Source organism: Pantherophis guttatus, chromosome 1 (genome assembly GCF_059756535.1).
Source record: "Pantherophis guttatus breed Tessera chromosome 1, ASM5975653v1, whole genome shotgun sequence".
Taxonomy (NCBI): Eukaryota; Metazoa; Chordata; class Lepidosauria; order Squamata; family Colubridae; genus Pantherophis; species Pantherophis guttatus.
The window spans coordinates 147,533,322-147,555,859 of record NC_142063.1 but is presented as its reverse complement, the minus strand read 5'-3'; the positions used below and the strand labels follow the sequence as shown (position 1 = coordinate 147,555,859).

General features: G+C 34.8%; 1 protein-coding gene across 2 annotated transcripts in view; it reads right to left on the bottom strand.

The window, feature by feature from the left end:
* PSMD14 (proteasome 26S subunit, non-ATPase 14) overlaps positions 1-22,538 on the bottom strand; it is a 61,536-nt gene that overhangs the window by 1,518 nt on the left and 37,480 nt on the right. For both annotated transcript variants that reach the window (XM_034426185.3, XM_034426195.3), the window contains exons 9-12: positions 8,218-8,325; positions 5,233-5,307; positions 2,358-2,483; positions 1,628-1,690 (exon numbers count right to left, since the gene is read on the bottom strand). In XM_034426185.3, coding sequence (XP_034282076.1) covers positions 1,628-1,690; positions 2,358-2,483; positions 5,233-5,307; positions 8,218-8,325 — 372 coding nt within the window. The remainder of the gene's footprint in view (positions 1-1,627; positions 1,691-2,357; positions 2,484-5,232; positions 5,308-8,217; positions 8,326-22,538) is intronic.

The following is a 22,538-nucleotide window of genomic DNA, read 5'->3' as shown; positions in this document are numbered from 1 at the left end:
GATTGTTTATAATTTATTGAAATAACACATTTACAAATGGTGGTTTCCATTTAATGCAGTACTGATACAGTTAAGAAGCAATTAAAGTTCAGAGTTCTATTATGCAAGCATTGCTGAAATTATGAGCTGTTAGATTGGCCAGGGCTGCATATTGTTTATATCTGCCTGAGTACTGTCCCAATATTGATATAAAATTGGAATTTTGAACACTTGGATTTACATTTCTTTCTATATATTAGTTATTTATTAAATTTGTTATACTATCAACTATAGTATTTTCTTGGTCATTTAATATTATCAGATATAAATACTGTAGAGTCATTGATGCTCTATAAATTTGGTTATTTATTTCAGATGTTTTATTGCCCAATTTAAGAAATGGTGGTGCTATGTGCAAAGTTTTAAAAGGTATTAGTCAGCAAACTAATTATTTTATACTGTGCAAATACTTTAATACTATTTATTTATTTAGCGTATGGCAAATGCTAATGTCTAGCTTTAACAACTTTAATACTGCCCAGCTTAAAGAACTCTTGATGATTTACATTCCAGAGTTTGGTTTCATATTGAAATTTTTTTATCACATCTTAATCACTACTATGCTGACAGTTTACTGGAGCCATGAGCTTGTCTAAAATAGACTTTCAAAACACTCAGGTCATTTTACAAATGATTTTTCTTGAAAACCAAGCTATCTTGTAAACCTAGGCCAAATATGATGTACTTTTATATATATGATTATATATGATTTAAATATGATTTACTTTTATATAGCGATACAGAAGTAACAATGATGTATATACATCTCATATGCTGTATAATATATTTAACTACTTATATATATATATATATATCACATTTGTAAATTACTAGTCAATTTAAATAATAACTCCATCATAACATTCTTTATTTATCAAGTTCATTACTGAAATCAATGGGAGCTTTGCCATTTGCTTCCAATGGAACTGGGATTTCATCCCATGTTATTTTAAGATATACTCACTCAAAACAAAAGCACTTTCCAATTAAATAAATGAAAACAAACCATAAAATACACTTAAAGGGGGGGGGAACCCTATGTTAACATAGAAAACCTGAAGTACCACTATTGTGTTATTTTCAGAAGTGTTTAATGTTTAATTTATGCATAGTTTGCCACTGGAGTGAAAAAAAAGTATGTCCATGTCTAGATTGGTTAACGTGGTTTCATTAAGGAGTAGATTAGCTTGGAATATGGATTCCTCAACGAATCCAAATCTCTCCTCATGCTTTCCTGAATCCCTTCCATCAGGCATGTGATGAAAAAATAACTTTACAATCCTCATATTTATGATCCTGACAGCAAAGGAAAGCTACATTAAGATAATAAGCACAGTCTTGGTATCACTTGGTGTCTGCTTCACTTAACCAGATTTCTGGTCCCAATTGTGGTTGCTAAATAAGGACTGCCTGGATATATCAGTGGCAGATGTCAAATGTCCACTGTTGATATACTTTTAAGTCACCAACTTTAAGTAATTATAGTGGAAATAAATGGCTGTTATAGAAATTAAGAACAAAAAAAATCACCCATGTATGATTAAATAAACACACAAGTAATTTTTTTCATGCCAGTGTAATTCCTCACCTGCTTGCCAACATTTTTTATTGCCAGCTGTTCAGGTGTCATTTTATCCTCTTCTTCCACAGCCTGTAAAACAAATGTAGAAAAGGTTAGTATTTAGTATCTTATTATTTCAAAAGCTTTTCAAAATATAAACTTTGTCTTTTTCCATTGAAGCTGAAGCTTTAATGTTATTTTAAGGGACACACACGTACAAAAACTCCTCACTGTGGTGGTTCAACAAAGGAACTAACTAGTACATCAGGATAGAAGTCAACGCCTTCCTCAAAATTATTTGAATGGTTTTTAGAAGCACTCAGTACGGTGTGGTTAATATCAGTTTGGTCAGAGCAACATACCTTCTCAATATAATGAAAAGAGAACAAAACCAGAAAGAACATGGATTATACAAATGTCACTGATTCTAACACAAGTTCCTCTAACAACATAAGCAAGAAGTCTTTTCACTACTCTTGATCTGCACATCTTTTCACAAAACTCAGTATTTCATTGCTGTTGACTGCAGCAATGACTTGGGTTTTTAAAAAATTAAAAGCCAAGGTCTGTCCATTTCCAAAATGTTAAAATAAGTTGTGCTAATTTCTTGAAATGATTAATGACATTTTATTTTTTCAAGGTTGTGTTTTTTTTCCTCCATATTACATTGGAATCAATTTTTGAATCGATGCTTCCAGAAGCTCATCTGACAAATCATATGGTCAAATAATTGTCTGGCAGAGGCCCAATATGGTACCTTGTTATAGTTCTTTGCTAGTTCCAGCATTTCCTTTACCACGGTTTCATTGAGCTTACAGTGTTCGCTGTAGTCCTGAAGGGTTAAACCTTCCATCCAACTTTTCTTATGTAAATTCAGTAACATCTACCCAAAAGAAAAAAAAGAAGAAAAACAATAGAGAGCAAATAGTAAAATAACTGTATTTGTGGCTTATGCAGGAAAATAATTTATACATTTTGAACATGAAAGTGGTATTAGGAGGACATATGAGAAATCACAAATATCTACTGGGTTAGACCTAAGTTCTTTGTTAATTTATTTATTATTAAATTTATATGTTGCCTGTCGGTATCCAGAAAAACTCTGGTTAAAGGTTTAATGTTTCTTAATTTTTAATCATTTTGTATTATCTCATTATTATGCTATAAATCACTCACAGTAAGACGGGTGGTATATAAATTTAATAAATAAGTATAAATAAATAATACAAACATGTCTTAAGATGAGTTCTAATCCAGAACCGGGGGGGGAGGGGGGGAGAAAGGGTCAGATGACTGGGATATTTAATAATGTTCTTTTCCTTTCTAACTCCCAGCAAGACCACTGACTTTTTTTAAAAGTGATTCCTCCCTCCATTCTTTAACGTAGAGGGGCAGGAGAAAACATGGCACAACAACAGGTAATCTACAAGACTGCTGAATCCTTCATTTCAAGGGGTACAACATTCCAGTGCCAGACCAGAAGCATTTTGTCTATAGGAGGCAGAATATGGAGTTAAAACTACCTCAGTTATGTTTTATCATAATAAATACAAAGAGATACAAAAGTTTCTAACATAGGAGAGTTTAAATTTAGAAAACTGGTGTCAAGCCCGAATTACCTAGGCTACCTCAGATAACTTTTTATGTCTCATAGATTAGATCACCATAGACTTAACTATCCATTCCCTATGAGTCCATCTGAGAAGATAAAAATTGTTTGCTATGTAAGGTCACTGTGAAATTTGAACCCACACTCATAGGGGGATTTATGAAGACATGATTGAGTGCTAAAACATGTTTGGGTTCATGTGGTTTTAGGCCTTTTGCCAGACTATCAGCTTCCAATAAATAATTGGTGTTAAAACGGCAGAAGTCCTATTCTCAGCCATGAGTATGAAATCATGAATACAGACAAGGAAGATATAGGAAACATGGATGCCAGGACACTGGGCAAAGCCTGCATACCTTGATGAAAATAATTTTCATTTCTTAAACCCTTTTAAAATCACACTTGACAATTACTGTTATCACCTTTATAAAAGTGTATGCAGTGAAATGCACCAAAGTAATGTTTCCATAGCTTAATTTTAAAGCTCAACCTCAAGAATACAGAGAAAAAAAGATGATGTACTGTACATACCAAGATGCAAAAAACCCCAGCTCAAATATCACTTTTTCCATGTCTTGAAAGTACAGGTATATCACATAGAGCATCTAAGATCACAAAGCTGTTCCCTACATCAACAAAATTGCCCTCCTGTGTTTACTACAGCAGTGAGAATTTGAAGCAGCGAAGACCTTAGCACTTGATTCTTGCAAGCCCAACTGAGCTCCTGGTGAGAAGACTGCTTTTCGGTTTGAATCTGTCACCTTCAAGAACACTACTGAACACTTATGATTGAACAATGACCTTAGTTAATGTCTACATTCTCCTATAAAGATAATTAGTGTGGAAAGGTATCTGAACAGTTACAGTGCCTCTAAAATCAACTTTAATCATGAACAGATGGAATCTATTGTGGGCATAAAAACTAAAATGTCTGCATTGGGAAGAATTAGCAAACTTGGAAAAAAAGGATACAGAGAGCTATGTTTTTAGTTAAACTACTGGAATTATAGATACACAAGTATACATATATACTTTTTTGTGGAATATTTGTAGGGGGAAAAATTATACCTGTGGCTGATCTAACAAGATGTTCACCGAATTTACCTCAGAAAATGAAAGAAATATTGTAATTTTATTTTTTTTAAAGAATAATAGTGGTAGTCCTGATGTTACACAAGAAGCTCCTTGAGCAAAGCTGCCAGTGCTCAGTCAAGCAAATGTTTGAGATGGCTGGTAAACTTATTTAATATGCTTTGCAAAATAAATCTTCAATCAATTGCTGCCATTTATATGTTTGTTGGTTGTAAATATTCAAGAATAGCTGAATTATTTTTGGATGGATTATATGGATAAGCTGGCTTGTGTAATCAGGTTTGAACTATGTAAGAAAAGAGTGTATATGCTTTTAAAAATAAATAAAGGCAAGAAAATTAACAGATTCATTGTAATAGCACTACAAAAACAGAAAATAGCTTTCAGAAACATGTAGCTTTAAAAATAGAATAGCCATATTTTTATCATAATTTAAACAAAGATGTTCATAAATTGTCTAAGTCAGACTGATTTTTGCCAACCACATATTTACTAGCACATTGACTACTTATGCATGCAGATGCCTTCTGGAAGAAATGTTGCTTTCGACCACAGAGTTCACATTGAGACTTTATTTGGGGTGACAATGGATCAGCTATATGACATTAGGCAGAAGTGGAGACCCCAAATTATTGTGGTTAATAAATTTCAACAGCATTTTCTTACTAGCTGGACAGGAATAATAAAAAATGGGTTGTGTTAATCCTTAAAATAGACTCAATATAATTTGGAAAAATACCCTATAAAAACAAAGGAAAAATATCTTGAGGTAATTAACCTCTCCAACCATACCCCAATATATATTGGTAATACTGCCCCATCCGCTGTAGCTCTTGGTCAGAAAAATTCCCCTGCTGTGATAAAGAATCGAAGTGACAAATATATTTTTTGTTGTTAGTAACTGGAAATATTCTAGGAAAACAGAGCTTGCCTTCTGTTCTAATTCATTCTTCCTGTAGTTGATAGTAATGGAATAGTAATGTCTGTTCAACCCATGGATTAAAGCCTAGAAAGAGAATGTTTAAAAAGAATTACTAAAATGCACCTGATCATTTCTGCCAAACAAAACAGAACAGTTATCTTAAAATACTGCATTCAGGCTGTGTGTTATTTGAACTCCCCCCCCTCAAAATATGCAGCTACTTAAATATATCTAGATGTTCTGGTGTTGTAAACTCAATGAAACATATTTTAAAGGCAGGGAAATAAATATACAATAGGGCAGAGATACTTTTAAAATAGTAGCTGGCATACAGTATAATTAATCATTGTCCTAATTAATGGGTTTAACTTAAACAGATTTAAGTTGTTTTGTAGTGTGAATCTATAGTAGGGATGGCATATAAATGGTGTGGAACACATAAATATACCACAGATTATAACTGTGGAGCATTTATAATGCAAAAGTTTTTTAAATGATTATAGGCAAACCAGCAGGAATCTGTATATCTGTTAAAATTCAATTCTGATTTGATTCTCTAGTTCAAACAAAAGTTAAATCAATGCCCAGAACTATTTCTGATTAGGATCCAAAAAAGCCACAGATGTACAAAGCAGAATTAAATCCTCAACTGAATACTGCTGCTAAGCTTTTCTTCTGTTGCCAGTGTTTCCATTGAAGAGCAGCCTACCTCTTCAGTAGTGGAAGCAGCTGTATTACATTTTATGAGGAGATATTACCAAACATTATGCAGATCCCTTTTTGGTAGTTCTTTTCCTAACAAATGGGATGTAGTAAGTTGAATAATTTTAGAGGAAATGTTTAAATATACTGTACAGTAAGTCAGGGTACAGCCGAAACAAGCAAAAAGCAATCTTATAGGCTAACTATACTTGTATATAACAGCCGAACTGAAAGTAAGATACCGGTACTTCTTAACTTTCCAAAAGCAAACAATAAAAAATAGAAAAATTAGGAAGCAGTAAAATACCGTGGGGTTTGCATAAGAGGTCATTACATACTGCCTTGAAAGGCCCAGTAATATATTCTCTAGAAACATACAAGCACAGGCTTGCCTGCACCCAATCAAAAACATTAGAGGGTTCTTCCATACTCATTAGGCTTTGTAGTTTGTACCAATTCTAATCGGGAGTAATTTTATTCATTCCTATTAAATAGAAATTCTTTGGTATTGAAAAAGTTGTTCTATTTTATTAGGGAAATCGGTAGATAATTATTCATGAAGCCCATATAGTTTTTGAAATATGAGCATAAACTATTGACAGATATAAGATTGTCAAGATAAGAACAAAAATTGCAAGTCAACAGTAGTATTTGCTGTTTTCAACTACAAGTACTGTGTTTGCAGCATGTGTTGCTATTAGAAGTCCTGTAATTAATCTTCAGAGAAATAATTAGACTTCTGGTGGCAACTAAGTGGGATTTTTAAAATTCATTTTAAAAGAAAAATAATATTTTTGGCAATATTACCTTTAGAGTAGGAAAATGATAATGACAAAGCAATAAGCACTCACGGGGGAATACTTGTTTAAGAAACAAAATACTTTCTGCATGGAAGTCTGTTTACATCCATCACTTACTATGGATAAGTAGATCTCACATTCAATGTTATTTATAAGGTTAATTTAGTATCTTGGTCTGAAACTTACAAAACGAACAACAAGCTGCATAATTACGTCCTCTTTCCTTCTAGCAAGTTCCCAGAACAAATTCCCTTACTCTCAGCTCATCCAGAAGATTTAAATGCATCCATACAAAACTTCACTGCAGCTAAGACAACACTGTGTTCTCTAACATTATTTAAGTCATCTTAAAACCTGGACCAGTGGGGAATATGAGAGGCATTGCTTGTAATTAAGAGAACTACTGTAATTCTTAACAGTAAACAAAAATATAAATTCATCTGCAGTGATGATGGAATGGGAACATGCTTGATGACTACTTCATATTTCTAAAATGTAGTTTAAAAATTAACATCTTTATAAAGGAAAGATGGAGTCAATTAATAACAATATGAAATTTTATTTCCTGAGAGATTTCATCCTTTCTGACCTGCAGTCTTGAGGTTCCAACTTATTTATTTAGGAAATAGTAAACAATTACGTATTTATTACAAAATCATTATTATACTTGGTTGTGCAGTTCAGCAGATGTTTAGATCACCAATATGGCATTTTTATCCACCTATCAAATCCTTCCAAAGCATCTGGGGTTGTTATTATTTTTATTAGGAAATAAGTTTAAGAATAGTAATTTGCAATCCTTTGCATATTTCATGGAAGTAACTCCATTAAAAGACATAAACTATACTTAAGGATTTCATTCTGAAATTATTTTCTGGATTCTGCCCAATACTATGAGAGGGCTTTTGGATTTATTGCCATACATTCGAAGTTACTGATAGATATCATCCATGGTCTATAGGCTCATGAAGGAAAATACACAAGTCCCCTGCCTGTTCTCAGGGACACTATAAACAAAGCCTCTTGAGGAAAAACAAGCAACATCTTCTGAAATGAAAACGTATTTGTGGCATATATGTACTGTAGTCAGTATCTGTTTTCCAAAAAATAATCTAAACTGGCCTGGTGATCACTGTATCCATAAGGAAAATTAAGGCGAAGAGTAACAGAACCCATAAACATCAATAAGGCACTGCCTTCCCTATCATATAATAGTCACAAACATGCATATATGATTTGCAAATGATTTGAACAGTTTAGCGAAAAAATCTGCAGACAATTTCTAAAACAATATAGCACATTTTATCAGGATAGGTAAAGGTAAAGAGTAGTACATATTACTAACATCTTCATGCCATCTGAAATTATTAAAAATTCAAGAAGTAATCACTAGATCTAAATCTTTATCAAAGTAAATTTTGTGTTTGTCTGTATATTCATAGGCATACACATTTTAAGCTACATTCAACGTAAATACATTAATATTAAATACCTGGATAGATGGCTTGTTTAAGTGACCCAGATTTGAAGTTGTTTGTCTTGGTTCATGTCCTAAGACCATCATATTAGCATTGATTAATCTGAAGGCATCGATAACAACCTGTAAAAACAAGACAGAAAAGTCAATTCTCTGAAGAAAATGCAAGTGATTGCACCAAGGAACAGCAGAGACATCACAATCAAGTCACATCTGTTTTTGGTCTTTTTCCAGAAAATTATTTAATTATAATATTAATAAAAAAGAACCGCCTGCTGGCTCTGCCATCAGCAGCACACCAACTCAGTTTAGTATTGCAAGAGGACACCAATTACTACATTTTTCAAGGTGATGAGAGAAAATAAATTAAGTTTCATGCTCTCTTACCCGCTTTTGATAGTTATGTTTACATACATACATATATACACACAATGTAACTTTAAAAACATCTTCTCTACTCAAATTGAATAATAGGGAGACTAACTCTGAAACTGAGCACAAGCTAAGGGACTCTGTGTAAAGCCCAGTCGTGTCACATCAATTATACCAACGGAACACTTGAAATGACAACAAAATTATAGCCAGCAAGGAACTTGCCCCATGTATTCCCTCCTAGTCAGATGCTTTTTATTTCCTGCAAGTAAGAAAGAGGCTACACACTGTCGGATGGATTATGATGACCTTGTCAGTGTCATGGCCAAGAGTAAAAGAGAGCAAAAAAATAAGGCAAACAAAAATAAGGTCACAATGATAATACTACAGCTGGTAACTTTCAAAACTTTATGATTTCTTCTTAATTCTGTAAAATGCCATAAATGGTTCCCTGGTTCTAAGAAAGATAGAATGTGGAGCAATACAGATTAAAGATTGGAAAGGAGATTTTCAAACTATGCTCTGTGGTACTCTAAATCTTAATGGGTTCTGTGAGAGACTAAGGATGGGGGGGAATGTTTCACTCAAATGAGTCAATTTTATGTCACTAAAACTTTGCCTTTGATTGGAAGTGGCAAGATTTTTTTTTCTTAAGGTAACAGTTCTGTAGCCTGAAAAGCTTCAGGTTCAGAGGTTTGAAAACCTCTGAACTAGAGTATTACTCATACAGAGTCGAGCCATTTCTCAATTTATCTGAGCTCAACATTCTAAGAACATACACATGTCTGTGTTGTTTAGGATGAGCTGTACATTTAACAGCCTGCAGTCTGCTTCTCACAGGTGCCTTTTGGAAAGGTGTTCTCTCCGCTGTACACAATGTCCTACACAATGATATACAGTATAAGGAAGTGAATGAACGTGGCTGTAAATTTCAACTGGAGAAACATAAGAGTGGTTTTCAATAAATATGCATGCATTTGCATATGATGAATTGTCCAAGAACAGCAATCATTTCCCTATGTGTATAATGTTTTTGTATAGAAGCAGCATTTTACTCCAAATGCTGCTTCTATACAAAACAGTGGCACGAAGAGAGACGACGATCATATCGTTACCCAAAGGAAAGCATAAGGAAGAAGTTGGAGGCTCAATAGCATCCAATGAGATATCTAAGGCTAAAATAAATGAAGGTTTTAAAAAAAAACAAATTTGTGACCATCAACAAAAAATAATTATGAAACTACACAATTGTTTAGCCCTTATTTCAGTTTATTCTGATGGGCAGGCAGCAGATAGGAACTTAAGCTGTCTTCTGTATCTCTTTTGCAGCAGAAGTACCAGATAAATGCATAAATGTTACTCAAAAATGATGTGAGATAATTTATAGTCATTATGCTTTTTCACAAGGGCAAGACAGCTACAACCAATATATTAATGCTCTAAAGATATGAAATATGCATCATCTACACATTTTACTGCTCAATAAACAAGAGAGTTGAATGGGAATCCTGCACACAAAAGTTGCTTTAAGCACTGAATAAATGAAATAAACTGAAATCTCAGTTTGTTGTCATAATGATCTTGCTTTTAAATTAGAGTTCATCTGGTCTTCATATTTTACTTCACACAATGTTCAATCTGTACATTTTAATATGGTTACCAATGATGAAAACAATATATAACATCTGAGTTGCACATTGCACTAAGCCATGCTGTAGCTTATTTGTTTTAACTTAGCATGTTATGTGAATCTGATGATTGTTTGCAAGCTACAGACATACTATTTATTCAACAAGCAATGATTAAAACAGTCTTTCACCCCACTAGTGTCACGGGTTCCAAATTTTGAACATATTATATCAGTTAGCCCATTTGAGGTACCTTGGTTCGAAAACTGTTCCCCTATGATTTACTGTTTGCTCAATTAAAGGTTACAGATAATAGGTTTTAGTGGTATAGAGATGCTAAAGCCCCAAGATGAAGCACTGGCATTTCCATTTTAGGACTAGGAATGCATTTACATAAAACTCTAAAGACATAAGAAGCCTATGTTCTCACACAAATTTCATCAATATGGCTCCCACTAAAATATGGAATTTCAGCAACAGACTCTGCCCCCTCATGGGGTGAAACAAATTAATTTTTTTTAAAAATCCTATTTTTTTCTAACTTGTTCTAGAATTAAGAAAATCTCAGGAACAGGTATATAGATTTTATAACTTATTCATCCTACTCTTCTTGCTCACAAATCCTACAGAACACCCTTACTCCTTACTCCTAGGTCTATATTAAACAGAGTGTTTCTGTTTTCAAGCAACTTTGGCCTTTAATAACATTATACAGTAGCATTAACTTGTGCAGAGAGAACCTAGGGGGCGAGGGGAGTGAGCATAAATTTATGTGGGGTTTTTTTCAGATCACCCAATCATAATTTTAAGGATCTTGCCCCTTCCCTAAGAAATTTGCTTAGACTCTGATTCTGAAATGTGTGAATGGATAGAACTTGATTCTCCTTAGCAGTAGTTCCTAAAGGTAGAAAATGTCTTTATGCGGTAACCCAATGCTCTGCATATTGCTGCCTCATGACCACTTTTGGATACCAGTTGCACTCCATGTGCCATTTCAAGAAATACGTTTATGGTTATTGTCACAAACAAAACTATTGACCAAATAATGAGGGGATTAGATTTATAGTACAAAAATACTGACATTGTAATCCTTCTGATTTCCTGTCAGCTTCCTCACTGACTTTGCTTATTGGAACCTGGCAGAGAGTGTCAGAAATCATGATCACTATCAGCAATGCTGTAATGACCACAAGTTTGCAAATACAACTGGTCTGAAGATTCTTAATATTTCAATGCTATGACAGTAATGGGTCCCAGATTTTATATGCATTTTTTTAGTTAGTACATTTGAGGTACCTTGATTTAAAACTTTTTGCGTTATGATGCACTGTTTGGCTAACTGAAGATTCCAAAACAGACAGGAGAGTTTAGTAGTATATGGATTGAGTCTTATAAATCTCCCAAACTCATGAAGCAGCATTTCAGCCATATGTTCTAATTTTTGAACACCTGTAAATGCCCAACCACATAGGAGTATAAATTAAAAGTAAGCAAAAACAGAACTAAATATCCTACACTGTAGTCCTCTAGAGATTTACTCGATAAGAAATGACACAAATAAAGAATTTACTCAGAGGGGAAGTTACAATTACTTGGCACTGTATCAGAATCACAAGGTGCTTTGTATTTTAGAGTACTACTAACACTTACGTTCCTAGAATGGATTAGAACTGACTGCTCCACTAGAAAACATGGAACCTATCCAAGACAGCAGTGTTTTATAAGAGAATTGTTTCTACTCAGATTTGAGCTCCATATGCACTTTTCACGATGAGCTATTTGAATGGATGCTAAAAAGTGGCCATACATCAGTTTTGCAAGTGTGCTGGGATTACAGTGGCCCATTTTTACAAGGTCATTTTTAATAATCTTTCTGAGAAATGCCTTCAGCCATCTAGTGTTCTGCAGTGGAATTTCAAGGAGAAAATTGTTTTGGAACAGACTAGATACATTCGAGTTTAAAAAATTTTATTGTGTAGAATATGGGCTAACAATTCTAAATACCAATGTAACTGCATTTGTTTATTTCATTGTATTTTTGATCAGTAGTTGTATATGTTTGGGTGGAAAATGCTGTGCTTATGGGCTTGCACTACAAAATGTTACTGTGCTTAATTCCGTACTGTATTCTTATTATTTTTTTAATAAACTACTGGACAAAAGTATGACTTGAGTGACATTTTGCTTCTACTTAACAGCATCAATTCAACCCATAAGGAGGAACATTTTAACTACACCAAGATTAAAGGAATTCACTGCAATCACTATAGCAACTGTCTTAGGGAAAACTAACATGCTGAACAACCTGCAGCCTAAAATTAGATCTGGGACGCAATAAAAAGCATAAATGCAGCAACACACCCTACATTTTGATTTCTAAGCTATCTTATAATTGCTTTTTTTTGCACAGTAAGAACAAATAAGTTCCTTCTTTAGAGAATCGTATAAGAATAAATAGGCTCATTAATGTCCAGTACGCTAATGAGCAATGGATGAAGGAGGTGTTAATTATGCTACAGTAAGATTCAAGGATAAAGCCCTGGTGAGCTCTTGGATATATGTTGTAGCTTAAGCCTTCACTAGGTTTGTGTACTTTGAAGTTCTCTGCAAAGCACGATAGCAATGTAGTAACCTTACAGTCTGCAAAAGAAATTTTCACAGGCAGCTGGATCACAGGGTCAATTGAAGGGGGGGGGGGAATTAGTACTGCTTTAATTTTGTTAGCATTTGACTGTTTTAAAATCTTAGCTTCCTTTGACCACAATGATTTCTAAGTGCATTAAAATGCAGCCTAAAGGCTTAATGCAAAATTACTTCTTCCAAAGATGAAGAAATAAAGACCTTCCTCTAATGCCATGGTGGGGAAAAGGGTATAGATTAAGGTAGCTTTTTATTATTACATGATATTTGCTCCGATTCTTCTCACCAACTGGACGATTTAATTCTGCCTGGTGCAAGTGCCTTGAGACTTTGCAGAGGTCACTTCAACAGTAGACAGCTTATAACAAAACCATTAGCGGTTTGGCTAGCTTAAGGAAACCTCTTACTTTTCTTTTTTTGTTTATTATCACTGCATGAATCTGCAGCATATGATAGTTTATAATTTCTCAGGCTTGTTAAATTCATGTTAAAGGTCTGTTTTCTTGTTGAATAAATTTTGTTCATATAATGCTGCCTATTTCATACAGTGAGTCTTTAATAGCACCTTTGGTCTATGCGCAACTCACAGATCAAAACAGAGGACTAAAATAGGGGTTGATGATGCTATTTACATGTGTGATTCCTGCTGTCTTCTTGTTAGTAGCTTTAATATAATAGAAGACCTTGTCTGTTTTGTAATTAACACATCTTTACTGGAGAGATATTTGGAAGTGATTGCTGTGAATATACTGGTTAGTAAAATAAACACAATCACACACCACTTTCTGTTATCAGACAAATTTGTGAATTGTACACATTATACTCCAGATCAACAAACTGTGATATAACAGCCAAAGAGAAGACACATTTATATAACCCTATATTTTTTTCTGAAAACATGCATTCATTCTGACCTTGTAAATATAATTAGTTTGTAGGATGCATGGAATTAAAAAGCATAGATTCTTTAGTAATTGCAATGACTGCAAGTAGATACCCAATATTTGAAAACTACATAAAAAAAATCAAAACCACATTTTTATTTACATCTGTTTCTTACAAATCATCACTATCTGGAAAATACTATCCATCTTACTTTCAGTTGTTATTCAAATCAATAATCTACACCATCGCTTACCTTTATCAAAAGATGGCTTTCAAACAGCTCTTCTAGTAACTTTTTCACCAAATCATCCTACTGTTATATACAAATCCATCTCTGGACACTGTTTCTAGCATATTTTTATTACTTACAAGTCTTTCAGCAATGCATTTATTTGTTATAATTAAGCTTTTTCCAGAGGTATTACAATTGACAAGTGCCCATATATCTCCAGATATTTACTTCTTAAATAACTCAACATATCACTACAGTACTTTTGGTGGGGGGGGGGAGGGAGAACAAACTCCTAATATGGGTGTAATATCTTAAGTGATGGACTGCAATCAGTTAATTTAGCACTGTTAGTTAGAACTGAAGCCCTTTCTGACGTCGCTGTATTTGAGGAAAATGTCCCCGAAGCCCCATGGCAAATAGAAGCTATCTTTCAAAAATGCATTAAGGTGCTTTGCAATTCAAGCATCCAGCCATTGTTCATGCACATTTATAAGTAAACAGCATTGTATAAGAAATCCTGTGTAAAGGCTATAATATAACTATTGCCAGGTGTGGAAGGAGAAGTGATGTCCCATCTAAAATCTCCTTTATCACCTGCAACTGAACTGTTATCGACTGCTTAGTTGGTTTCTAGATTCTTTGAAAAATTAAATGGAACTATGACCCTCAAAGTGCAGCTGAAGTTTATGACCACTTTGATATTTATGCTGGTGTGCACACTTAAACAACCGTGACCAAAGAACATCTTGGGTCCCCTCTAAGCCCACAGCATAAAAAATTCAGAGAAATCTTACTTTTATGCCATTTCCAATGAAAAGCACTAAGAACAGAAATTGACTCATGCCAAATGCATACCACCGAATTGCTGTGATTGTGAGTTTTGAGGTCTTACACATGGTAATTATTTATAAAAATGTCAATTTTAGCTCTGAAAAAAAGATTCCTAGGAGTGCATACATTTTCTTTCTTTATCCTTGGAGGATTTGCTTGCTTTGGTCAGGTTTACTATGCAACCTGAATATCCAGAATGGAGAGACAGCTACAGAATAATACATTTAGTCTGACAAGCAAAGGCATGCATTTGTAACCCCAAAAGCAGAAAAACCACAAGTTTCCAAGCTTTATGTCTTTCCAAAGAGAGATGGATTATTCTACATCTCCCATGGTAAAAGGCATTTAAAAATTAATACTATTAAATCAAAAGTGTACTCAAAAAAACTTTTTCATTTAGAAAAAGGAAATAAACTAAAATAACCCTTTCAGTTTAACAAGCAAAAATAACTGTCTGCTCTGAAGTATACCAAATTGAGTGTTATTGCATTAAAAAAACACCTTCAGCATGAAGTTTCTCTATGTTTAATGAAGCGTTCTATTTGGAACTTTTATTCAACTATCTAATATAACTACACACAGCTGAGAAGGCAATAAAAAACCCAACCATGCAATTATTATTTGTATGCCATATATATGTATATTTTATCTATAAAATAATTACTAGGCAGAAAGAAAACATGAGATAAAAATGGAAGAGAAATGAAGCTGGAAATACACAAGAGCTTAATTCAAATGAACTTCCAACTGCAAATGAGCTGCAAACTCATACATTTCTTTATCCTCCTTCCCCCTCCACATGCTAACACAGTACACATTTTTCTCTATTGCTTGTTTAGTACTAACCAAAGTTCACTGCGATGTCAAGCTTATTAGAGCCTACATTCCAGATGGAGAATCAGAAACCAGCCAAGTTTAATTTCTGGATATGTTTCAGAATGTCCACTGATTCAGTCAAACATGGCAAACCACAGTTTAAGCTGAACATGTGAAGCTACAGAGGGAATAAGATTCTAGCTGTGTGGATCCATATCTTCTGGGGGTTTTTTTTCTTCAGAATATGGACTAATCATGAGAGGTAAAATATGGTTATATAGTTGTGCATAGTTACAAATGCTAGCTAGTACTTACTATCATTCAGCTGAAGTTCTTAGTAAAGAATATGTGAAATTGATACCTCTCAGACATCAATAAACAGATTCAATCTCCTATGTATGAATCTCTCTTCTGTAAAGTGAGTTTTTTCCCCCAGAATTCCCCAAGCAACTTAGCCATTGGTGAGTGTTCTAGAAATTGAATTACAGGTAGTCCTCGATTTACAACAGTTTGCTTAGAGACGGTTCAAAGTTACAACGGCACTGAAAAAAGTGAGATGTGACCATTTTTCATACTTATGACCGTTTCAGCATCCCCCTGGTCACGTGGTTTACAATTGACTCACATTTATGACCGTTGCAGTGTCTCAGGGTCATGTGATTCCCTTTTACAACCTTCTGATAAGCAAAGTCAATAAGGCAGATTCACTTAACAACTGTTTTACTTGCTTAACAACTGCAGTGATTCATTTAACAACTGTGGCAAGAAAGGCAAAATTGAGGCAAAATTCACTTACAAACGTCTCACTTAGCAACAGAATTTTTGGACTCAATTGTAATCGTAAGTTGAGGACTACCTGTATAAGTTACCTGCACTCCTTGCTCACAATTCTAAATTTGTCCAGTGTGTTACTATATAATGAGGGGGTGAACTAGCATCGGATTCTCTGTCAGTTTTTAAAAATGGGCAACCCACTGATTTTGATAAAAGGAGAATATTTCTAGGATTGAAATAAGGGCTCCTTGGTGTTTGCTGTGCTTGGTTGTTTTCTTATAGACGGTTCATTACCCAAACTAGGTAACATATTCTAGGGAGTGGGGCTTGCTCTCATTTTATATTCTAGTGCAGGGCTGTTAAACTCGCGGCCCTTGGGCCGATGCATCACACACTGGCCACGCCCGGTTTAGCAAGGGGAATTTTTTTTTTTGATACGTCACAACACCACCATGATGCAAGTTTGACACTCCTGTTCTAGTGGCTTGCCCTGTCAGTGTTGGTGGGAGTGGTTTTGGTGGTTCTTTGGTTGGGATATTTACTGTTAACTTGTTCAAAAGTTGCTTGATTGGGATATTGTTTACTTCTTGATTGTTGCTCTAACATTAATCTAGGTGTTAATCTCTGCTCATCTGGATGTTGATTGCTGGTGAGGGGGTGTTCTGGTCTTTGGTTTGTTGATTGTCTCTTCTGAATGGTATCAAGATGTTGTTTGTCTATATGACACTAATGGTCGATTTGTCAAAGTGCCTGGCTTCCAGGAAATCTCTCACATTTTTGGACTTGGCTTGGTCTAGGATGGCCATAGTTTCCCAGTTGAAACTATGGTCAAGTCTGTCCATGTGTTGTGAAATTAAGAAGTTTTCATTGTATCTTCTGATTTCTAGTTGATGTTCATGGATGCACTCTGCTAAGTCTTCTGCCTGTTTGTCCTATGTAGTGGCTATTACTTGTACCGTATGTTGTAGAAGATCCCTGGGTTTTTTTCTGGGGCTGTTGAGTCTTTTGATTTCCTTAGGATGTTTTGGACATGTTTAGTTGGTTTGTATGCTATGCGGTGTTTATAATAGTCTGTTGATGGATTTTGAGATGTTTTTGATGTATGGCAGTGTTATCCTTTTCATAGTTGTGCTGGTTGTACTATATTGCATTGAGTGGTCAGGAAACATTTTGATGAAGGTGTGTGGATATTCATTTTGTTGGAAGATGTTGCATAGATGATCTACTGTATTTCCTTTTTCTGATGTTCAAAGTTGTTGCAGTGTGTTTATGTTAGTCTAAATAATGTTCTTACACAGCTTCTCTTGTGGGAGGTTGGGTTGTCACTTTGGTAGTGGAGCACTTGATGGGTGTGGGTGGTTTTCAATAAACCTGTGTTGCCATTGCTATCTCTGCTGATAAGGATATTCAGAAAGGATAATGTGTTGTTTTCTTCTTCTCCTGTGAATGTTGTACCTCTGAAGATGTTAATGGTTGCAGTGTGTTCTCTAATTGGCCCTTTTTTATTATTATGACAAAGGTCATCTACATATTAGATCCATATTTTGAGTTGTATGCATGGGAGTGCTATCAATTCCAGGCATTGCATTATGGTCTCTGCTATGAGTCTTGAAAGCAGTGATCCCATGGCTGTCCCTGTTTTGTTGATATATCTGTCCATCAAATTGAAGGTAAGTGGTTAGGCAGAGGTTGATAAGATCCATGATTCTGGGTATTTCTGTCTTGGTGTATTTGGTTATTAGGTCGAGTATGCTGTGGACAGCTTTCACGGACTCTTCGGTTATTATTATTATTTAATAATAATGTATGGCATATCATACATAGACTAGCAATATATATTAATATTTCATCCAGATTAATAAAACACAATGAAATAAAAGTGTTAAAAGGATCTATGTTCAAATTCCAATGTTTAGGCCATCTAACCAATGAAGCACATCATCATTTATTATTTTTAAAAAATCAGATACTGGACTGGTATATGCCCTCAGCTTACAACCAGTCATGATGGGATCTATAGTTTGACATGGGATCCTGCAGTCACATTGAGAGGTGAATACTATGCCACATTCATACAGTGAATTCTGGCAGATGCCATATAAAGTACAAATCCTATTCAGGAAGAGGGAGTCAAATTATTCTCCAAAGCATCAGAGGGCAGGACAAGAAATAATGGTTGGAAACTGATCAAAGAGAGAAGCAACCTGGAATTAAGGAGAAACTTCCTAACAGTTAGGGACAATTAACCAGTGGAACAGCTTGCCTTCAGAAATCATAGGGGCTCCATCACTGGAGGTTTTTAAGAAAAGACTGGGCAGTCACTTGTCTGAGATTGTATAGGTTTTCCTGCTTGAGAAGGGGGCTGGACTAGAAGACCCCCGTATTCTATTCTAGTCTAATCTTTTTTTGTGGGATAATTTATACGTCTGGGCATTCAACAACTCATTGGGAATCAATATGAAAGTTGTTGGGCAAATGTTGTGGGCTTCCTGGATTTAAGTTTTCTGGCTAATAAATGAGGAAAGTCAGCATGGTAGGTAGGAATTGTTTATAATTTTCTGTATTCTCTCACTAGTGTATCTTGCCTTTATAAAGTTGGCAATGCTATATGGCTCAGAACAGGAAGTCAGATTATCAGAGTGGTTTTAATACAGTGGTTGTAATCCTCATGGTGTTGTTGAGTTTGGCATCTAGCCTATTAGCATGGCAGCTATAAAGCCATTCAGGGGCACAGTATTCTGCTGCGTAGATCAGCCCTAGTGCTGATGACCTGAGGGTGGGAGCTGAAGCCCCCCATTTAGTTCTACATAATTTTTGAAGTATGTTGCTCCTAGTATTGATTTTTGCCACCATATTCTCTAGTTATATCTTATAGGTGAGAGTCTGGTCCAATGTTACTTCAAGGTACTTTGGACGGGTGTTATAGGGTAGTAAATTGTTGTTGAAGCAGAATTTAGGGATTTCATATGCTAGTTTGTTGTTAAGGTGGAAGCACATAGTTATTGTTTCACTAGTACTAGAGTAAGCTTCCAATCAGTGAAGAATTTTTCCAAGGTCTTAAGATTTTTGGACAGGAGACTGTCACTTCTATGTGGTGGGTTTTTGGTTTTTTTTGTACTGCTATGGCCAAATCATCAGCATATCCAAATTTGCATACTCTTGTCGCCAGTGTATCTGATATATCTAAGTTTGTATGTTTGGCTAATTCTGGGTCTATAGATGTGATTATGGATGCTAGCCGCTGATTTTCTGAAATTTTATTTAGACAGCCAATTGTATCATTATTTTCATCTACTTGCGTGCCTAAAGATCCCATTTATTACAGAAATTGTTCAGAGCCAAATTGTGATATTGAAACTAGCTTTAATACAGGTCAGCTTTTAATACACCCTAATTAATACAGTTTAAAATGAGTGCCCTAGAATTCTGATCTAGCAAAGGTCTTTTTGGATCAGAATCAGTGGAATCCTCATTTTTAGTAACCATAGATTTAGCCATGTTTGCCATTTACTATTTCATTTTAATGTTCTGTTTCTTCTCCATTGTTGGATTTTCTTTCTTTTTCTTTCGTATGCTGCCCAGTCATACAAGTTGTGAAGCCATATAAATGCTTTAAAAAAACAAACAAACTTTTGCAATCTCTCTCCTGTTCCCTACTAGGCACCCTATAAATGCTACTGGAAATAGAAGTACAGATAACTTAACTAAAGCTATGTAAATTAGTTCCAAGCCATTCAGTCACATATTTGGGGTTGTCCTTTCTTTCATTACAGATCTGAAAGAATCAATTACAATGGTACCTTGATACTCGACTGCTTTGAAACTTGTCAGATTTGGTACTCAACATATTTGATGTGAAAATTTTGTCCTGGTACTCGTTTGTTTGGTACGCGAGGTGCAAGCTAGAATTTGTTTGTGTCGGCGGCCTCATGACCCTTTCCAGCCAAAACAAATTTGTTTGATACTCGTCATTTTTGGTACTCGTTGTGCCTCCCGGAATCAATTAACAAGTACCGAGGTACCACTGTACTTGTTCATTGTAATGCACAAAGTTCAGAGAATCAGCATTGTAGGTTTTTTTTAAAAAGTGGTCTTTTCAGGTCTGTTAAATTTTGAGTATTTACCCAAATAAGAATTATTTCATCAAAATAACTTAGATTAAAGTATTTTAAAATGGGAAGCATTCACTGCAGAATAACAAATATAAACATTAAACTGAAGCAATTTACATTTAAAAGTACTACGGCTGAATCTAGAGCTACTAATTCAGCTATTAATTCAACAGAAATTATATCAGGAGAAAACTTGTCCAGTTTACAACCATGCTTAACATTAAAAAAAACCCACAATTTATGAATTATTGAACATTGTTCAGCAGGACTCTCCAAACATGAAGCAGCAAGAAGGGAAAGCCCAGATTAGAAAAAATAGAGAAAACCATTGTAGAAAATATTAAAAATGCCTTGACGGACAGAGGGAAGATCTGTTATAAAGGCAATGTATATACAACTAAAAGTTTCCTGTCCTGGCAATCTATATATGTCTAAAACTCTCCTGTTGGTTTGATTATTTGTAACCTTCAGCTGGGTGAAATAGTGCATCAGGGCAACAATTTTTGAATAAATATACCACAAATGGGCTAACTTACAGAATGCATCTAAAATGTGGGATCCATGACACCCGTAGGACTGAAATTTGGCAAAGTTGTGGCTGCTTCAGTGTTGCAATGGTCAGCAGCAGTCACATGATCATCATTTCAATGCTCCCTATAAACTTCCCATAAGGAAAATCTAGGGCAGTGGTTCTCAACCTTCCTAATGCCGCGACCCTTTAATACAGTTCCTCATGTTGTGGTGACCCCCAACCAGGGGTGGGTTCTAATTTTTTTTACTACCAGTTCTGTGGGCATGGCTTATTTTGTGGGCATGGCTAGCTGGTCATGTGACTGGGTGGGCGTGGCTAGCTGGTCATGTGACTGGGTGGCCATGGCTATGTGTATAGGGACTACTCAAAGGGTTGAAAAAAGTCATTTCTGACAGGTCCTCGCACTTTTGACTGATCCTCACACTTATGACCATCCTCACATTTATGCCTGTGCAGCATTCTTAACAACCATGTCACTCATTTCACAACTGCTTCTCTTCACCATGGTGACAAGATAGGGCAAAAACGTAAAATGTGAGGACAGTCGTAAGTTCGAGGACTCGTCAAAAGTGCGAGGACCAGTCAAAAATAACTTTTTCAGCCCTCTGAGTAGTCCATATGCATAAAAGGATACAGCAATAGAGAGGGATGAAGGAAGGGAAGCAAAATTAGAGTAGGGGTGAGGGTAAGAGAGGGAGGAAGAGAGGAGGAGAAGGAGAAAGGAAGAGGAAGTAGGGAGGAGAAGTGGGGGAAGAGAAAGTAAGAAGGAAAGAAAAAAGAGAGGTGGTAGGTTTGAGGAGAAAGATTGCTGTACAATAAAAAAGATGAAAGGGAAGAAAACCAACCCCAAACAAATATGAAGATATTAAGATAAAGAATGAATTGTTAAACTTTAAAGAATAAAAGAGAACAAATATGAATAAATAGCAATAAGTAGAAACACACATACAAATATACAATGTATTTTCTTTGAACAGAGTATTTGGCCGGTTCACAAATTTAAACAGTGTTTAGTCATTTCAATTAAATTTACAATTTCTATATTTCCTTTTTGCCATATTTATTCATCATCTATTTTTTAAAAAAACCAATATTACCCTTCATTCTCATCTCTAATCTTAATCAAATTCAATTTTTCCCTTCTATTCTATATTATACCCCTTCGCATTGTCATCCAGTTTTATATCCATCCTCACAATGGTTAATTATGTAATTATGTAATACAGTTGTTTAATACAAATTCAACACTTTAATATAAATCAATTAGTTATATAACTATCTTTTTTGTATATTAATCAATATGAACATGAATATTCCAATTATTTCCATGCAATCCAATTTCTTACAAATCAATTAATTATATTTACCAATAATAATAAACCCAATAATTTCCCCCATATATTCCTCCAAACCACAACTTAACCATTTCTGCTTTCAACACAATATACAATTAATAGTATCTCAATTATTACAATTCCCTAGTTAAATAGAGCTTTTTTTCTTTTTGTGTTTTA